Source organism: Chelon labrosus (assembly GCF_963514085.1).
Source record: "Chelon labrosus genome assembly, chromosome: 3".
In the NCBI taxonomy this organism is placed as follows: domain Eukaryota; kingdom Metazoa; phylum Chordata; class Actinopteri; order Mugiliformes; family Mugilidae; genus Chelon; species Chelon labrosus.
In genome coordinates this window covers 5346626-5363921 of record NC_140339.1, presented here as the reverse complement: position 1 = coordinate 5363921, position 17296 = coordinate 5346626, and the positions used below count along the sequence as shown (strand labels likewise).

The 17296-nt window shown below is 40.3% G+C and overlaps 1 protein-coding gene across 1 annotated transcript in view; it reads right to left on the bottom strand.

The window, feature by feature from the left end:
• LOC311485388 (glypican-6-like) overlaps positions 1 to 17296 on the bottom strand; it is a gene marked incomplete at its 5' end in the record, with an annotated part of 158186 nt that overhangs the window by 74239 nt on the left and 66651 nt on the right. The window contains one exon of the mRNA XM_084540755.1: positions 5105 to 5496. Within this exon, the coding sequence (XP_084396881.1) occupies positions 5105 to 5496 (392 nt within the window). The remainder of the gene's footprint in view (positions 1 to 5104; positions 5497 to 17296) is intronic.

Genomic DNA, 17296 nt, shown 5'->3' with positions numbered 1-17296 from the left:
TTCTTATCATTTCAGTATAAAGTAATTAGGTTGAAAGTATTTAATATGCTGCACTTACTAGCTTTTTATAATGTACCTTTACAATTAATTAAGGCTGATAACACCACCAGGTAGAGTGCACTCAGTGGGCAGTGGCCAATTAAATTAATCCAGAGATAACGCGGAGACTTTCTTCCCTTGCGAACACTCGATTGGCTGGAGGGTAGGCATTGATTTCAGTTAAAGATTTCATCGTATTTTGACGTATCATCAAGCGATGAAAGAGAATCCTTCAGTTTCAACTATAGGATAACATGGAAAGGATTTTTTAACACATTTTATTTAAAAAACATTTTAAAATAAATGGAAATGCCATGAGAACTTGTAAGATTGAAAGCATCTAAAACAATTATGCACATTTACAAATGATATTAGATACTGAACAATGGCTGCAAATAAGAATTCATTTCCATTCATTCATTCATTCATTCATTCATTCATTTTCTGTAACCGCTTGTCCAGTGAAGGGTCGCAGGGGGGCCTGAAGCCTATCCCAGCTGTCACTGGGGCGAGAGGCGGGGTACACCTTGGACAGGTCTCCAGTCTATCGCAGGGCTAACACAGAGAGAAAGACAACCATTCACACTCACACCTACGGCCAATTTGGAATCACCAAAGAACCTAACGAGCATGTCTTAGGACGGTGGGAGGAAGCTGGAGTACCCGGAGAGAACCCACGCAGACACAGGGAGAACATGCAAACTCCACACAGAAAGGAACCAGATGGAATCAAACCCAGAACCTTCTTGCTGTGAAGCATCAGTGCTAACCATCACACACCGGTGCCAACCAAGAATTAATTTCATTACAAATAAATCCTGATTATTTTCTCAGTTTATTAATCCTTTGGACTGACTTTCTTCACATAATCAAGCAGCTTGTTTTCTCAGATTTATCATTTTGTCTGCACAATCCTAGATTCTCACAAATACTCATTATAGTCCAAGATAACACATTTGTTCTTCAACATAATGTGAAACAGAGCAAAACCTGAGTATTTGTACAGTGTCTGTACCTTTACTAAAGTATCTTAATACTGTGTGTCTTCCACCACCACTGAACCCACAGGATAATAAGTAAAGTGCACAGTGTTCCACCTTGAAGACAGATGGTGTTTTGTCCCAGCAGTCCAGCTTTGAGATAGGTTTGACCATCGTGTGCTCACAAACTGCAGCGGTAACAGCACGTCACAAATTTAGCATTTTGTCACAAAGTGTATGAAAATCCCCGCTGCTCGCCTGGATATGAAATTGACCGCCTTGTGTATACTACCGCGCTTTACACCTAAGGACTTTGAAATTGGTATGTACTCTGAGACCGGGGCTGTGAGGAGATGCAAGTGGCTTTTTGTCACTGAAAGCAGCAAGCGGCTGGGGGTGATTCTCAGGTCAAGGTGATTTGTCATGTCAGGCAACTTTTCACCTCGAGTTCTATGGTTGTTCACCACCCTGACAGCCTTCAGCAAAGCCACACTGTTTCCTGGCTCCCCTTCATAATTGATGAGGACGCGGGGAATATGGGATCTGATCCAGAGTGGCAGTGCCTTATAGGCCTAGGACAGATGTATGGAGGTGCACATTTTAACACTTCAACGCTGTGAAATGGCGACGCAGAGTTGAAATACTGCTGGAAGCCCTGCTCAGCGGTGTGCTAAAAAGAGATAATGAACATCAATGACTCTTCAGAGATCGTATATGGATATATAGAGGGAATGCCAATTTAGTATGTACATACACTATAATAGTGCATGATCCACAATCCTCAATAATAATGACAGTTCAGGGTGTGCAGGAGGAAGATAGTAATATATCAAGCTGCAGACATAAAAGCAATAAACTGACAGTGGTTTGTTTGCTCTAATAGAGAAAAATCATTAAATGACATTATTTTTTTCCCCCGTTTCCATTTCCTTGTGTTTAAGGATAAAATTACTTTTACTAAAATTTCAAGTCAGGTTTCATTGCCAGTGTTTTACCCTCATATCCGTTATAAATATTACATGACAATTATGTATGTAAAGCCCACATCTACATTATTTCAAAAATTATTACAGTTTTTCCACTCACCAACAACAATTTTATTCAATTGAAACAACTAGCGTGAAGCGTGGTTTATACTTCTGCGGGACGTAGATGACGCAGACGACGTAACCCACGTACGTAGCCTGCGCCGGTGCAAGCTATTTATACTGGTGTGCTCATCAGTCCAGCTCGATCTGTAAAAACACCACCCAAACGTTAGTGGCCATGTTTGCCAGTTGGGTTAATTTTTGTTTCTTCTTCCTGCTTCACTTTCAACAATGGTGACTGAAACCTTCGTTGAAATTTCGCCCAAGACGAGTCGTACAAATGTTCGTATCTCCAAACCTCCGCAGTTAACCTTTCCTTGTTGGGTTCTATCGTCTTTGATCCAAAACAATTAATTCAAAAATTGCTGCAATGGAGAAGCAGGCGGAAATACTAAAGCGGAAACATGCAACTACCAAGCGGACCAATCACAGCTCTTGCAGTCTGCATCAGGCTGTGACGTTAGGGTCTGCGTAGGGTTCGGGCCAAAATGATGCAGAGGTACAAACCTTGCATTAATGTTACGTTGAGTAGTATTGTCGGTGGTATTGATTGTAAAGCTGCAAACATGCATTTGAAATGTGAAAAATAAATATTATTTGTTAACGGATTAATCACTCAGTTGAAAAGTTCATAACTGGAAATCCCCTAGTTGAGTATCGCGTATTTGTTCAAACAGCATTGCTTTGTAGTTCATACATTATGTGTCATGCAGCTGAATTCCTGTATAATTTAAAGCATTCAGTCAACCCTGTTAAACTTCCATCATAAACATGATTATAGTTGGGTTTTTTTTGTTTTTTTTATTTAACACTTCTTTTATGTTTTGCCATCTCACCATTGCTCTTATTTTCTTTCTTCTTTCTCTCCTCTCACAATTTGTCTCATCGGTTAAATTGAAAGGGACAGTGAGCTTCAAGCTAAAAAAGGAACCAAAAAATGAGTCTAATCTCTGCCCCAGACCCTGAAAAAAAAGAAAAACAAGTGGTTTGAACTTGTTTGAACTATATTTTTATTTGATTCGAGTCTACTAGAGAGTGAAAAATATTGGTTTCAGAAGGGTCAGCAACTTGCCAGGTGGAAACCATCATTATTAAGATATTGAATGAGATTATTATTTAAAAGACAATCACGGGCATGGGCCTACAAAGGGTCTATATTTAGAGATTTTTTTTAGTGTTTAAAGTCCCTTTGATGTGTAATTTTTTTATATAACATCTGCCCAATATGTATGACCCAAAAATGAAAAGGAAACAACAACAAAAACAAAACAATTTGTACTGATGATATACTTAAATGTATTTTGATGTTGTTTCCTGTGGAGCTCCATACTACATCTGCTGCCGTGGTCTCATCAACCTGCCCAGTCTTCATGGACTCCTACCTGAATGAACAATTTTCCAACCTGCCTATGATTCCTCTTACATTCTCAAAATGTAACATCATCAGATGTACGATGTATTTGAATCATCACATTCTACATGTACGCATTTAGTCAGATGTATGTATCTATGACAGATCTGTCTCTACCCGACCGGCCTTAGGCAGATGGGTCCCTCCATATGAGCTTAAGGTTCTGCTCAAGGTTTCTTCCTGTTAGAAGGGAGTTTTTCCTTGCCACCGTCGCCTTCAGGCTTGCTCTGGGTCTGGGTTTCAGACCGGATGTTGTAAAACGTCTTGAGACAATTTGTATTGTTACTGATACTTGTATAGAAATACAATTGAATTGGATATTTTAGAGTTTGTTACTTCTTGGAAAACTATTTAAGAATATTGAGGACTTATGCTGTACTTCAGGGTGGATGCCAACTAATGTTGCAACCTATCAAACACTTTCTAAAATTTGCATGTTCCACTCCCCTGTGTCTCTTTTTCATCACCTCATCGCTTCCACTCAGGGCTCAGATATTAAGAGGTGAGGCCCACTGTGGGTATTAGAAGTGACCAATTAGAGCGGGCAATCAGCACAAACATGGCAGGGATGGAGGCAGTAGCTTTCTGAGCTTTTTATTTTTGTTTTTTCAAATAAAATTTGAAATGGAAAATGGAAACATCACCGATGTAGTAAGTATTTTCTTCAGTAACATCTTTTCTTATCCCATCTCAACCAGACTGCAACCACACTTTGTTACGCTAAGCTTTGCAAACCCTTGAGAAGCTTTCACAAGGCAGAGCTCTTTTCAGGAGTCGTGGTTATGTAATTTTCTTTTAGATGTCAACAAAACAGGAAATACAAAAAAACTACCCAAAAACAAAAAACTGTTGCATAACTTTCTATGTGTAATGTGGGAACTATAAAACTTATTCACTAAGCCTTTAAAAACACATTCGTAATCTCCAGCGTTTGATAATGCTCTAAAACTATATTTATTTTTTCAGAATCTAATCAAGCAGCTCCTCAAACCGAACCATTATTCTCCTTTTATGAAACTCCCGGCGCTGCACGTCACACATTCTCTACACACGCAATGTCCAACGAGAAACAAAAACGACAAGACCGCAAACGAAACCCCGTCCAAAAACCTCAGGTGACGCATGTTTTAATATTCCTTTTCTCTCTCTCTCTCTCTCTCTCTTGCTACTAAAGCTTCGGCCTCTGCTGGTTATTCTAATAAAAATGTGGAGCAATGTATTCTGTGCAGCAGCATTCATGTGAGCTTACCTCACCCCGCCCACACACAGACACATACGGGGAGATCAAGTGCATCCAAATGGAGACGTTCATTTGGAATCAAAATGTTTGCTATTTATTTCTCAGCTTTTGCTAAATAAACGCTACGATGTTCTGGAATATGATGCAATGTACACAAAAGGGGTTTCAAAGAATTAAGAACACTTAAAAAAAGAAGGTGTTTGTAGACACAGGATTTGTGCTGCGTGCACACTAATATCTACAGAAATAACGTATAGAAGAGAGACACAGGCTTGCAGGCGAATCTCATTGCTGCATTTTTAGGCAAACAGCGCAAGTAACAGTAGAGATGAGATGGAAAACCTACCTTAGCCACCCTGTTGGCGACCTCCCGACCCACCATTAACCCCTGGACAAACGTCCGTGCGGCAATGAAGGCCCTGGTGACCTGGGCCTTCAGTTTCCTGGGCGCGTCCCCAAAGGGCTTTAGCTGGTCTGTGTATTTACTGATGCACTCCAGGTAGTCGTCCGTGAACTGGTACTGGGAGTTGAGCAGCTGGAACATGCGCTCCAGCAGCCGGGACCAGAAGTCATTCAGCATCTCCTCCAGGTTGACGTTGCCCCCCGTGTAGTAGCGCTTCAATTCGGTGAACAGGTCCTGGAATACCCCAGAGTTCTGCATGAACAGCTTCCCGTACGTCCGCGTGAACATGCTGTTGAGAGACTTCTCAGAATTGTCCAGCAGCTCCAAGAAGAACTCTAGATAGATGGATAGATGGACGGTTTGGGAAAAGGAGGGAGGGAGAGAAGGGACACACAGCTGGGTCATTATGCACATATTTACTAGTCTGATGTATTTCCCTGCAATGTAAACCAAACAAAGGGATTCAAAGGCACACGAGTGTCCTCAGAGAACTGTTTTTAATGGCTTATTTTCTGACCAGGAGGATGTATAGCAGCACACAATAGCTACTTGATTATGTGAAGAAAGTCAGTCCAAAGCATTAATAATTTAATAGCAGAAATAATGGGCCACAAGGACTATGAATGATTAATGTAAAGGTTCTGATTGCATACTGTAACAAAATATTCATAAGTTTTCGACACAGACACTAGTATACATTATCTTCCTGGGCACCCACCATTATTCCCAGACGCATTAGATTCTCACTGAAACAATTTATTTGTCCACCGAGGCAGCTGGCCTGGAGGCCCATAATTGAATATTGTGTTACAGGAGCTTCATTCGCTTTGAATTAAGAGCAGGTCTAAAAAAAAAAAATTATAATAAAATAAAATGTACCTGTGAGACAAGCAGATCTATTTTATTTCTATTAATATATGTGCATTTGATTCAGGATGGACAAGTTAAACTGTGCAAAAATGTCTTTTCATGAGATTTGAATTCCTCTAACTAATCTGTAACTGTTTCATTGAGGTGCAGTATTATTGAAATGACGGCGCGCTTATCCTGTGCTTTTTTCACTTATTCAAAAAACAGACTGTGGAAATTCAACAACAATATCACTGTGTAAATTTCAGCGGTATGAATCACAAAATGACTAACAGGGTCAACTAGGAAGTGTTCAAACCACAGATGGGAAGCCTGGTATCATCTGACACAGCATGAGCAGTTCTGTTGCCGTCATTGTCCTAACAATGTCGGTGATGAAATGAAGCTAACCCTGTCTTTGCAGAATCCTCAATCGTATGTGCATCATTAAGCGGCATAAAACAACTCGCTCGAGGCCCTAGAACACTAACGACAGGTGATTTTCACCCACGCGTTTGTTGTCACGTGATTTTCATTGTGTTGCGTGAGTCCTTGGGTAACTTCAGTCTGTTAAAAGTAGGATTGTTTCCCGCTCCAGTCCCTGGTTTGTTTGATTTTCACCCGACGTCAGTGTTTGTGTATTAAATCAGATGGTAATAACTTGCAACTGGATTTTTATGGCAACATACCGTGCACAGCTGTCATCCTGTCACAGGCGTGGTTAATCTGGCATGCCAACAAGTGAATAAAACATAATTTAAGCTAGTTTTACTTTAGCGATCGCTAGCTACACATATTAGAGCTAGCTAAGCTGTCCTGGAATATGCATGCAACTCGTATTTAGTGTAATGCTTCTGAATAAATATCATGTAGTGGTAATTTCCAAGGGAATTCATACGATTAAAAACTATTTTATAGTCAGCTCGTCATTTTTAGCCTCTCAAAAAGCACCATATTTTGACCGTCTCTTCCACAGTTGTCAGTGATACAGGAAGATTGTGCCTTCACTGGACAAGTCTTACATGTCCCAGGAGTGGGTGGACCAAAGTTCAAGTCCCCATCTCCATCATTATTATTATTTTTTTTTAAGGAGCTATTTGTTAAGGATTCCCTATTTGTTTTTGATCATTTTAGAGCCTTTTTTTTTTTTTTTTCATAGGGACCCCGAGATACCCTTTTTTTGTTTTATGAGATGTTTTATAGTTGAAATAACAGAAAAGTACTGCAATTTACCATGTATTGTTGCACTTTGAAGTATTTTTCATTGGGTATATTATATCGGGTGAAATACACCCGACGTTAGTGATGGTGTTACTAATTACAGCGTTAGCGTTCTGGGGTTAAGGCTTAGAGAGTGTAGCACGATATGCAAAGTTTGGCATGCGGTTTATGCAAAATTGCACATTGAGAAAGAACAAAGAAATGGCCAGCTCTGGCCCACAGGCTGCCTGTGTGAACAAAACTTCAGTTTCTGCCCACTCAGATACCACCACAACGTCGTCAGTTGGATCTAAAAATTCAAGCTCCCTGGAGAACATTAATGCAAGTGATACCACAGTATAAAATAAAAAGAATTCAGGTTTTTTTTTCTTCTTTTAGGTCATTTACTTTTGACCAAAAGACACAGAGTGTTTTCACTATGGGCATTAATTAACGACAGTCAGTTCCGTAAAGAACTCCAGACACAGACATCAAAGTGCAACGGTACAACTCAGATTTAACATTCACGCCAATTATATTATACTTTCTTTGTCATCTGCCCAAGTGGCTTTCTTCCGTGTAAGCACCTGATCTCTTGAGCATTAACTCAGTGAACAAAGAAGAAAAAAATAGAGGGGGAAAAAAATAAAATAAAACACAGAATTAGCTGGGGAGTCTCACTGAAGCCTGGCTAATAGGATCCCATGTTCCTGGGTGCACAGGCGTAAATGTTGGGAAGATCACAGCGCATCTCTGTGAACACAAATGTCACATATTCCAGCATGATTCTTTGCAAACAAACACGCTGCAGATGTTTTCACGTGCAAAGGTTGCTAATAAACCATCTGAGGGCTCCTCTCCTGGCATGCACACATTTATTGTTGAGTGTTAATGATAGCTGTCACACCCTTACGTGATAACCGTGCCTTGTTCTAATTCTACATTTACCTTCTAGGATAATACAATTAAAATGTATGGTATTGTAAATGAATACTGTACATATTCAAATAATAATAATTAAGGATATTTTAATTCTAGATTTGATTTGGATTACATTAGACTTGAAATCTGGGGAAAGAAGAAACATTTCATTTTCCTGTTGAGCCTGCACATGGAAAACTGATGAATGTGAAAGACAAAATCACTGAAGCAATGCAATGTTGAGGCAAAGCAGTGCAATGCAACAGCAATGTTTTACTAAACTACTGACCGTGTCAAGTGGAAAAACACTTCTCCTGCAGTGGTGTTCGGAGAGTGGAATCCTAAACAGCCTGACACTGCTGAGACTACCATCCTGAACCCTGCACAATAGCCCGCTGTTCTGCAGTGTGCTAAAACCACCGGCGTATTGTGACAAAGCAAATCTGCATACGCTCTGCTGCACTTGCTAATGTTAGAATACATTTGCTTTGCTTTGTTATGTGATAATGTATGCATTTTTTAACCAGCTTTGTATCCCGGGCCTTACCCTTAACCAAATCCTTTTCTTTCTACTGAAGTGGCACCGCGTGTCCACACCTAAAACGGTAAAGGGACCAATCCCTAGCCACTCACTCTAGTTTCTTTGTAACTGAATGACCTGCCATTACACCAACATTTGTTTAAATATTAAGAGCCTGCGGGGCATTTCTCATTCCATTTTTCCAATTAGACCTGAATCAAGGACGTGTATGCCCCTGTGCATTCTACACGCTGCTGTATTTTGTATTTTTTTTTTTTTTTATCTCCGTCTTATCGTCTAAAGTGCTCCTAAGATGGATCATAAATAGACAGACGGATGGATAGATGCTTTTCTTTACCCCGCGGGATATTCATTAATGAAAATACAGCAACTCAAAGGCAACACCACATTATTTATATTAATAGTGGCTAAAATTGGTTGACTAAATTCCAATGCATTTTTTGATTGCTGGTCCACAGTGAATAAATATCATGTCCAATGTGTTGGAAAAGTTGTTAAATGGTATTTGACACTGCAGGGTCCTATGCAGCAGCAGCAGCAGCAGTAGTACAACATTAAGAGATGAAGTAAAGTCCCAAACTAATTAATAAATCCATCTTAATAATCCCAACCTATATACCATACTGACTTATACCTTGACTTTCATTCATTAACTAAAGCCTGTATGTAAGCCTAAGAGAAAGAGTGGCACAGTTTTGGATGTCGACGCGGTTCATGAAAGATTAAGTCCATTACAATTATTCCCATGAATTACATTAACCACTAAAACAGGAAAGGGCAAGAAAGATAAATTGTGCTAAGAAGAAAACTCAGAACTTTCAAAATTAATCAAGTTGCTCGAGCTAATGAAGTCCAAAGGCAATGACATGAGTAGACAGGAACGGTTCACACAGCAGCCCGTGCAGCAGTGTAACATTAAGTGAAGTTACTGCCAAATGATAACAATTAGAGGCTATAACCCGATGAATTAACCTGTGCACGTGGACTATATAAAGGCATGTGAAAGCCGGAGCTGCTATGGTTATTAAATGACTTCCTGAAACATATGTCTGCATTAAGATGGAGATCTGCAGAAGCATTTTTCTTGGTCTTTTTCAGTCCCAGGGTGCTGAGCTGTAATGAAGGCAGTGTTTGATCCTGTTGGGTGTGAGGCACAGCACCTTTTCTAGAGGTCACTTGAAGGACTTTAAAATGCGGCGTTCTTCGCGCAATCGACAAGTCTGCGCCTGTGTCGATTAATGCTGGAAATCTGTCTTGCTCTTCCACGGCGGCAAATCTTTTTATTTATTTATTTTTTTACTTTTAGAATGACGCTCATGGCACTTTTCTGTCAAAAACACATGCCAGTTTCAGCGTCTGACAAAAGTTGAAAGCTGCAGTCTGATCCCCAAGAGTGTTCCAGCTAATGGACGAGCACGCTGAAATATTCACCGCCCTTCTCTTTGCTTAACAGTTGGGGTTTGGTGTGATTTAAAGGCCTGTTACCTGCAAAACAGACCGTTCTGAGAGTTTCAAACAGCAGCTACAGCTTGCCAACATCATGAGGAGAGAATTGCTTTCTGCCGGCCAAAGTACACATTTGGCCAGGGAATTATCATTGAGAGTTATTGACCTTGGATAACATTCAGCTACCCAGCCTTCAGGGTCTTTAATACTTGGAAACCTGTCGATACATGGGTGTATGCTTGCTAACACAATGCACTTAGGAGCCGTTATGTATCCAAATCTCTCCATAAAAGGATGGATGTTCCAAATCCAAATAAGTTGGAAAACTGTCATAAAGCATGTAGCAAGAGACCTGGAAGGTCTTCAGTTTTAGAACTTAACTGCGAAACAGACGAGCACACGAACGGAAACTGTACACCGTCTGTTTACTGACCTTTTAGTTCAATAACCTACAGGAGCATGAAACTGTCAAGCACTCGCTCTCCTAATGTTTCGGATTCATGCGGATTCAAAGAAATTCTTACAATATACAGTATGTGATACCACATTAAGCTCATGTTTAATGGATTTTTATGTAAAAACACAATTTATTAATGTAAATTACAGGGTTTTCCTACACAGTGTTTACACTATGGCACGGAAACGTTCACGTAGCATGTGAAGCTATTCGCGCTGTTCACTAATAAAAATAGACGTTGGCGCCGCTATTAAAATCCCGATGTTTGTGCTCCTGATTTTTGCTCTCGACCGCTGAGATTTACCCCGTAGCTTACGGTAATTTAGAGACGGACCGATGTGCAAAATTGTTTAAATTGTTGGGACAGCGTCATAATTTGGGGCTTTTGTTAAGACAGTAGAACTCAAAAATAAAAAACCACCAGTGTCTCACAAAATCTTGTGGGAAACACGGAATAAAATATAAAAACTATATTATAGGCAATAATACAAGTAAGTATATGGATTTAAACGATGAGATGGCATCACAACACATTTTTTTTTAGTATTTGTCAGTCTTCTCAAGGTTATCAAACATATTAATGTAATTACCTTATTTTTCAATTTTGTAGCATTTTCATATAATATCTCAGTTATGTATCAGAGTATGTTCAAGGTCTCTGAAGTGCACAAAAAGGTCTGTTACATAAAGTTACTGCGTAATACCACTTATATCTTTATTATTATTATCATTATTATTAATTATCTGTCACTCTAAGGTTGTCCCCCCTCCCCCAAGAGGAAACGCATTGAATAATTAGCCATACAAGACCTGTGGCAGGGAGAAGCTCCACATTAGTCATAATTGAGGATGGACTTTGCAATTTTCATATCACGCACAGCACAAAACATACACACACGGAAGTTAGTACCCTTGAAGTAATTCTGGGCGTGAAGAATCAATTTCCTGTGAAAGCAGTACGAAGTCCTCTGATATCTGGCCTAATTACTGTAAATAATTATTATGATTAATAAAGGTGACCTTTCTGTTGCTCTGATAATAACACTTTATCCACAGAAGAATACATGCACTCACCCATTATTTTTTTTTTTTTACGTCACGCCATTTGAAAACTCAGTCGCTCATTTTTAAGTGCCTCAAACAATCAAATCTCTCATTTTTACTGTGGTTAATTAAGACCAAATTTTAATTAATGGTCCAGCGGTCATGATTACGCAAAATTATTACATTTTAGCCTGGAAATAATAGCCAGTGGATGATTAGTGTTACTGTTTCCCTACATACAAAATAAATGACACTGAAATAAAGTAAAATAACCCCAAACTCAAGTCTAAGATGCTTTTCCAACTTCTGTAAAGAGATAATAACATTGTTTGAGTTTGTTGTTTTTTTTTTCCCACCACTACACTTCGAGGACTCTTCTTGGCTTACCGTGTTATTTTTCCCAAACACATTTTGAAGGGGAGAAAAAAAAAAAGTGGCACGTTTTTATGACAGCTTTACTCAAGTGAACCGCTTCAGCTGCGAGTTAACTGCGCCGAGTATCAATCTGAACTGCTCCTCACCCACCGGCGGAGTACTTGGAGGCAGGTATGGTTTCAAATTACAGTTAAACGCCGTTGTTTCTTGTGAGAACTTTCTCAGTTCAACGACACAGAGAAGGAGCATGTTCGGTGTACACTCTCCAACCGGGGGGGAAATGCCATGCGATTTGGAAATTAACACCAGTCTCCCATGTTGAAGTCTAACGTTTTGTCATCCCATCCGTCCACCCCGACCTCCTCCCTTATGTTTAAATATTGTGGCTCTGTAACTTCACATCAGTTCCTTATTCATGATTACTACAGCAACTAGATGAAACTGTCAACTCAGCATAACTAAAGGTTGTAATAACATGCTTGCCCAAGTGACCTGCGGGTTTGTTTCAATTTAATTATTATTATTATTTTTTTTAAATGGTATGACGGTCTGTTTAAACGGATTTACATGAAATACGGTGTAGATATTTGTGGCCCAACCAGGATGTACTGTTGTACTGGAACAACTTTATTGACCCTGTTTCCATCTAGTGCAGTCTTTATGACCAAATGCTTCCAAAACTAATGGTATTAGTCACCATAAACAAATATGGTGAACATAGTTAGTTGAAAGTAATACTATGCCCTACACCCCCTACACCAGGGGTGTGAAACATACAGCCCGGGGGCCAAAACTGGCCCGCCAGAGGGTCCAATCTGGCCTGCGGGAGGAATTTGCATAGTGTGAAAATTATGCTGCATTCCAGAAAGCTGGGATGTCGGATTTATCCCACTTGGAGTGTACTAGATGTGACCTCAAAGCATTCCAGGAGAACGAAGTTTAACATAAACAACAAACAACAAATATGGCCGACCACGATGAGATAATATTTGTTTTGTTTCTGAAGTTACTGACAATGCTGCATCTCAGTGAAGTCGGGATAAGTCTACCCTGACTTCACTAGTAGGACCTCCGGCTTCAAGTGGCATTCCAGAGCACTTTTCCTAGTAGAAGGTCTGAAATTTCAGACCTTCAAGTTCTCTGGAACACCACATTAAAAGACATTAAGTGTCAGGATCTATGTTTGTTGTTGGATTTGTCTGTCTGTTTTTTCTCACTGGAGGTTGGTCTGGAGCTGGGCGGAGCTGGAGCCACTTGCATACACACCTGGAAACACACCTGCAAACAATGGAGCCTCATCAGCCACCTACTCACCTTGTCAGTATAATCCTGGTTCAGTCCTCCACTCGTTGCCAGATCGTCTGCTTACCATAGTGGTACAGTGCAGTGGCTTATGTCTATTTACTCTAGTGCTGCATTACTTATTTTTGTTTCCTTGTCTTCAGCTCCCGGACCCATCAACTCGCCAGTTCCGTCGTTATCTCCTGGGAATCCTCACCAGCTCCACCAGTCCGCCAGCCTTCCTTCCTGCACCTCTTCCCCTGCTCTCCCTGGATACCTCACAACCTGGTTCTGATCCACCTGCTTCCTGTTTTCTACAATAAACCGGTTTTATCACCACATCCACTAGCCTTGGGTTTGTGTCTGAGAATAAGAGTCCAAATTATATCAGCAGGCGTGACATTAAGAGCAAGATTTCAATAAAATTGTCATCGATTTGAAATTTTTCCACTAGTGGCATCAATGCGCACTTATTTTTCTTAAGAAATTTCAGGTTCTTATCAAATGTCAAATGTTTTTTCAAAGGATAGTTCATTAAACATCATCATTAGGTACATCTTTGCACTAAAACAACGGGAAAAATCTGAAGTTGTCATTATTTATAGGTTATTATACTATTATGTTACTGGTCTGGCTCACTTGAGATCACATTGTGCTGTATGTGGCCCCTGAACTAAACTGTGTTTGACACCCCTGATCTACACCGTCGTTAAAGCTGTAGACTCTTCTTATCAGGTTATGCTTGAACAGAACTAGTCGGTATGATGTGTTGTTTCTGAGCAAACTGGAGGATTAAGTCCCATTTAATCAGACAATTTTCAGCGGCGTGGAAAAAAAAAATACCAATCCCCTCTCTCTCCCCCTCTCTCACTGAATGTCATCAGACCTGTCAGTAAAATTGATACTGAAAATATGCTGGTCACCTTCAGCGCTGACCAGTAAATTGTGCCGGACTAGCACTTGACCACTGCTCTGACCTTGTTAGCCCCTAGAATCCAGATCCTCTTACAGGCAGGGTTAGTGTTCCAGGTTGAAGAAAAAAGGTGTCACGTTTCATCCACTGTTAGGTTCACAGGGTCATTGAGCTGAACAGCAGAGTAATATTATTTCTTCTATACGAAATATTGATACTGAATACTGGTTTTATTAGCGGCGTTCGCTTCGGCAGGGATCTTTTATGTGTACGAGCGCTAAAGAGGCAGTGGCGCCCGCTACTGAGATGACATAACATAAGATGAGATAAAGTCATGTGACTGCTGTATATCATAGGCTATAGAGGCCACACCTGGTGAAATTGGTCGTCCACAAAAAGCGCTTTCTCTTAGATTGCAATGCATTTGATTTTTTTTAATATTGTTGACAACACATGGGTGTGTACAAGGCCGTGTACAGCAAAGACATAACTGATGTTACAGTGTTCATATTATATGTTTTTTTCCATCCCGCCCTCGTTCAGAAACTGTCTGTAGTTTGATACGTAGATCGGCGTACTGATATAACCCTTGTATCGTCCTTCCTGTTGACCATGCGACCTTTGTCCTCCTGGGTCCTGTTTGACTATTTATAAAATAAAATGTATAATCTAATTCTGTACATTTGCACATTTTTAGACATTTTCTTCTGCTAACTCCTATATGAAGGACACTTCTTTGCAGAATTTATGGGCAGCAGACCACATTTATATTAAATTATGTGATAAAAAGACATTTGAAAAAGAGTCAAATTAGCCCGGCAGGATAATAGGATTTTTTTTTTTTTTTTTTTTTTTAAATCAGATCCAACTCGTGATGTGACTGCGGTCTGTTTTGTTTTGAATCACTCAAAAAATCACACAAAACCCCAAACGTTTGCTCTCTCGAATATATTACCTGTTCAAGACATAGCAGAATAGAGAGTGTCCAATTAAGAGAGTATTGTTTTGTGCCCCGACTGTTAACCCGTATGAACTGGAAGGGTGGACAAAAACAATCCTCCAAAACATGTAATTAAATCAAAATCACCAAAACTCTATTTTAATCTTACTCCACAAAACAGATCTGCAATCACCTTGCAGGCCGCACATTTTAATGCGTGCACTTATTATTTGGAGCACGGTCGAATGATCATTTCAGTGTTTTTCTGCCCCAGGAACTGTATCCATCTTTTGTTTGTTTGATTCATTGACTATGAACGGAAAATGGAAACGGTGATTGGCGAACGGTACTCACGCGTGACTTGCTTTTCTCTCCGCTTTGTTTCAGCTGCAGCCACAAGAACAATATCCTTATTATCTGTCCTACCTGTCTGGATGGAAATGTTTTTAAGATAACGGGTCGGTTCATGACAGTAAGAACAGCATCACTAGTTTATCTGGAGTTCTGCCTTTGGAGTTTAAAATCGGTCCAGAAGTGCTTATAATTTTCTGCACACGCGAACGCCCCGACTAGATATTCATTAAATATTCAAAAACATCTGTTTTCATTCGTGTTGATGCTGATGGATACCAATCATTGATTAAAGGAAGAGAAGACAACAAGAACTTAATTATCATGAATTAACATATCCTAATGACACTCGATGAGAAGCAGCATTCTATTAGTCGGTGGAAAACACCCACGTTTATTATCAAAAGGACCACCGTGGCAGTGGTGAAACTGACAAAAAGAAAGAACTAAAGGCGATAAAGCGTGCCTAAGTTCAAGCCGTCTAGCAGCAGCAGCAGAAGCATCACTGCCTCAGAAACAGTCAATGTCAGGAGATCACAGACATGCTCTTGCATTACGTTACTTCCCAGAACCAAGCAGCGAGTTATCTTCTTTTTTTTTTTTTTTTTACTAAAGGGCAAAACCGGAATCCAGGCCAAAGTTAAAGGCCACGGGAGACCAGCGCGTTCTCCAGAACTGATACCGGGCGTTTTTTTCAGCCCTGGCATTTTTCCAGGTGGGATCGCTGATATCGCGCCCAGCAGTGAAACCGTTCACCGACCGATGGGCTTGAGGGAGCAATATAGGCCAGACTGTGGGCAGAGGGAAAGGAAAGCAAAGCCTCCCCACCGTCTCTCTGCCCTCTGCGCTCGGATCTTTTGGGACAGCAGTTTTTAATATTTAAAAAGTCCCTCGTTGGAGAATAAACAAACACAACTTTGTACTGATGGTATCCCAGAGTAGTGTCCAGACTGCATATAAGGCACGGTTAAATTTTTGTTCAACTTTTTTGCGCAAACTATGCAGAATGAACACGATGGTAACTTCCTTGTGTGACTTACTTTATTTCTGACATGGAAAGAGCATGTAAGGATTTAGACATTTCTTCTTTGCCTTCTCCTGGAAGTCACTGAGCAAAGAAAGGAGTGTAATTACTTCCTGTGGAGGTGCCTATTCAATTTGATATTCAAATATCAATTTGAAGCGATATTTCAGTTTGTTTAGGGTGGGTTGTATGAGATACTATTGTATGAGATAGTATCCCATGTTATAAACCGATCAGGCATAACATTATGACCACCTTCCTAATATTGTGTAGGTCTCCCTTGTGCCTCCAAAACAGTTGTGACTCATCAGAGAATGGACATGGGCCTTCTGAGGGTGTCCTGTGGTGTCTGGCGACACAATGTTAATGGGGGGCCTTTGGATCCTATGGGTTGAGGGTAGGGGCCTCTGTGGATCATCCCACAAATACTTGATCAGTTTGGGATCTAGTGAATCTGGAGGCCAGGTCAACACCTTGTGCTGTTCTTCATGTTTTTTGAGTTGTTCCTAAAACCTGTGTCAAATGTTTCCCAGCAGAACACTGAATTGACTCAGTGGTCATAATGTTATGCCTGATCGGTGTACCTCCTTGTGATTTTGTGAATGTTTAGCTTTCTCAGTCTTAGTCCCAATAAATGTTCAATGTTGCTGAGGTCAATTAACTGTGGGTTAACCGTGCAGATGAATCTCAGTCGACAACTGGCTCCTACAAAGTTTTAAACAGCATTTGAGCCCATCCTGATGCAGAATGAACCCTCCTCCAAAGTAACTCCAAAGCAGCCCCTCCAGGAATA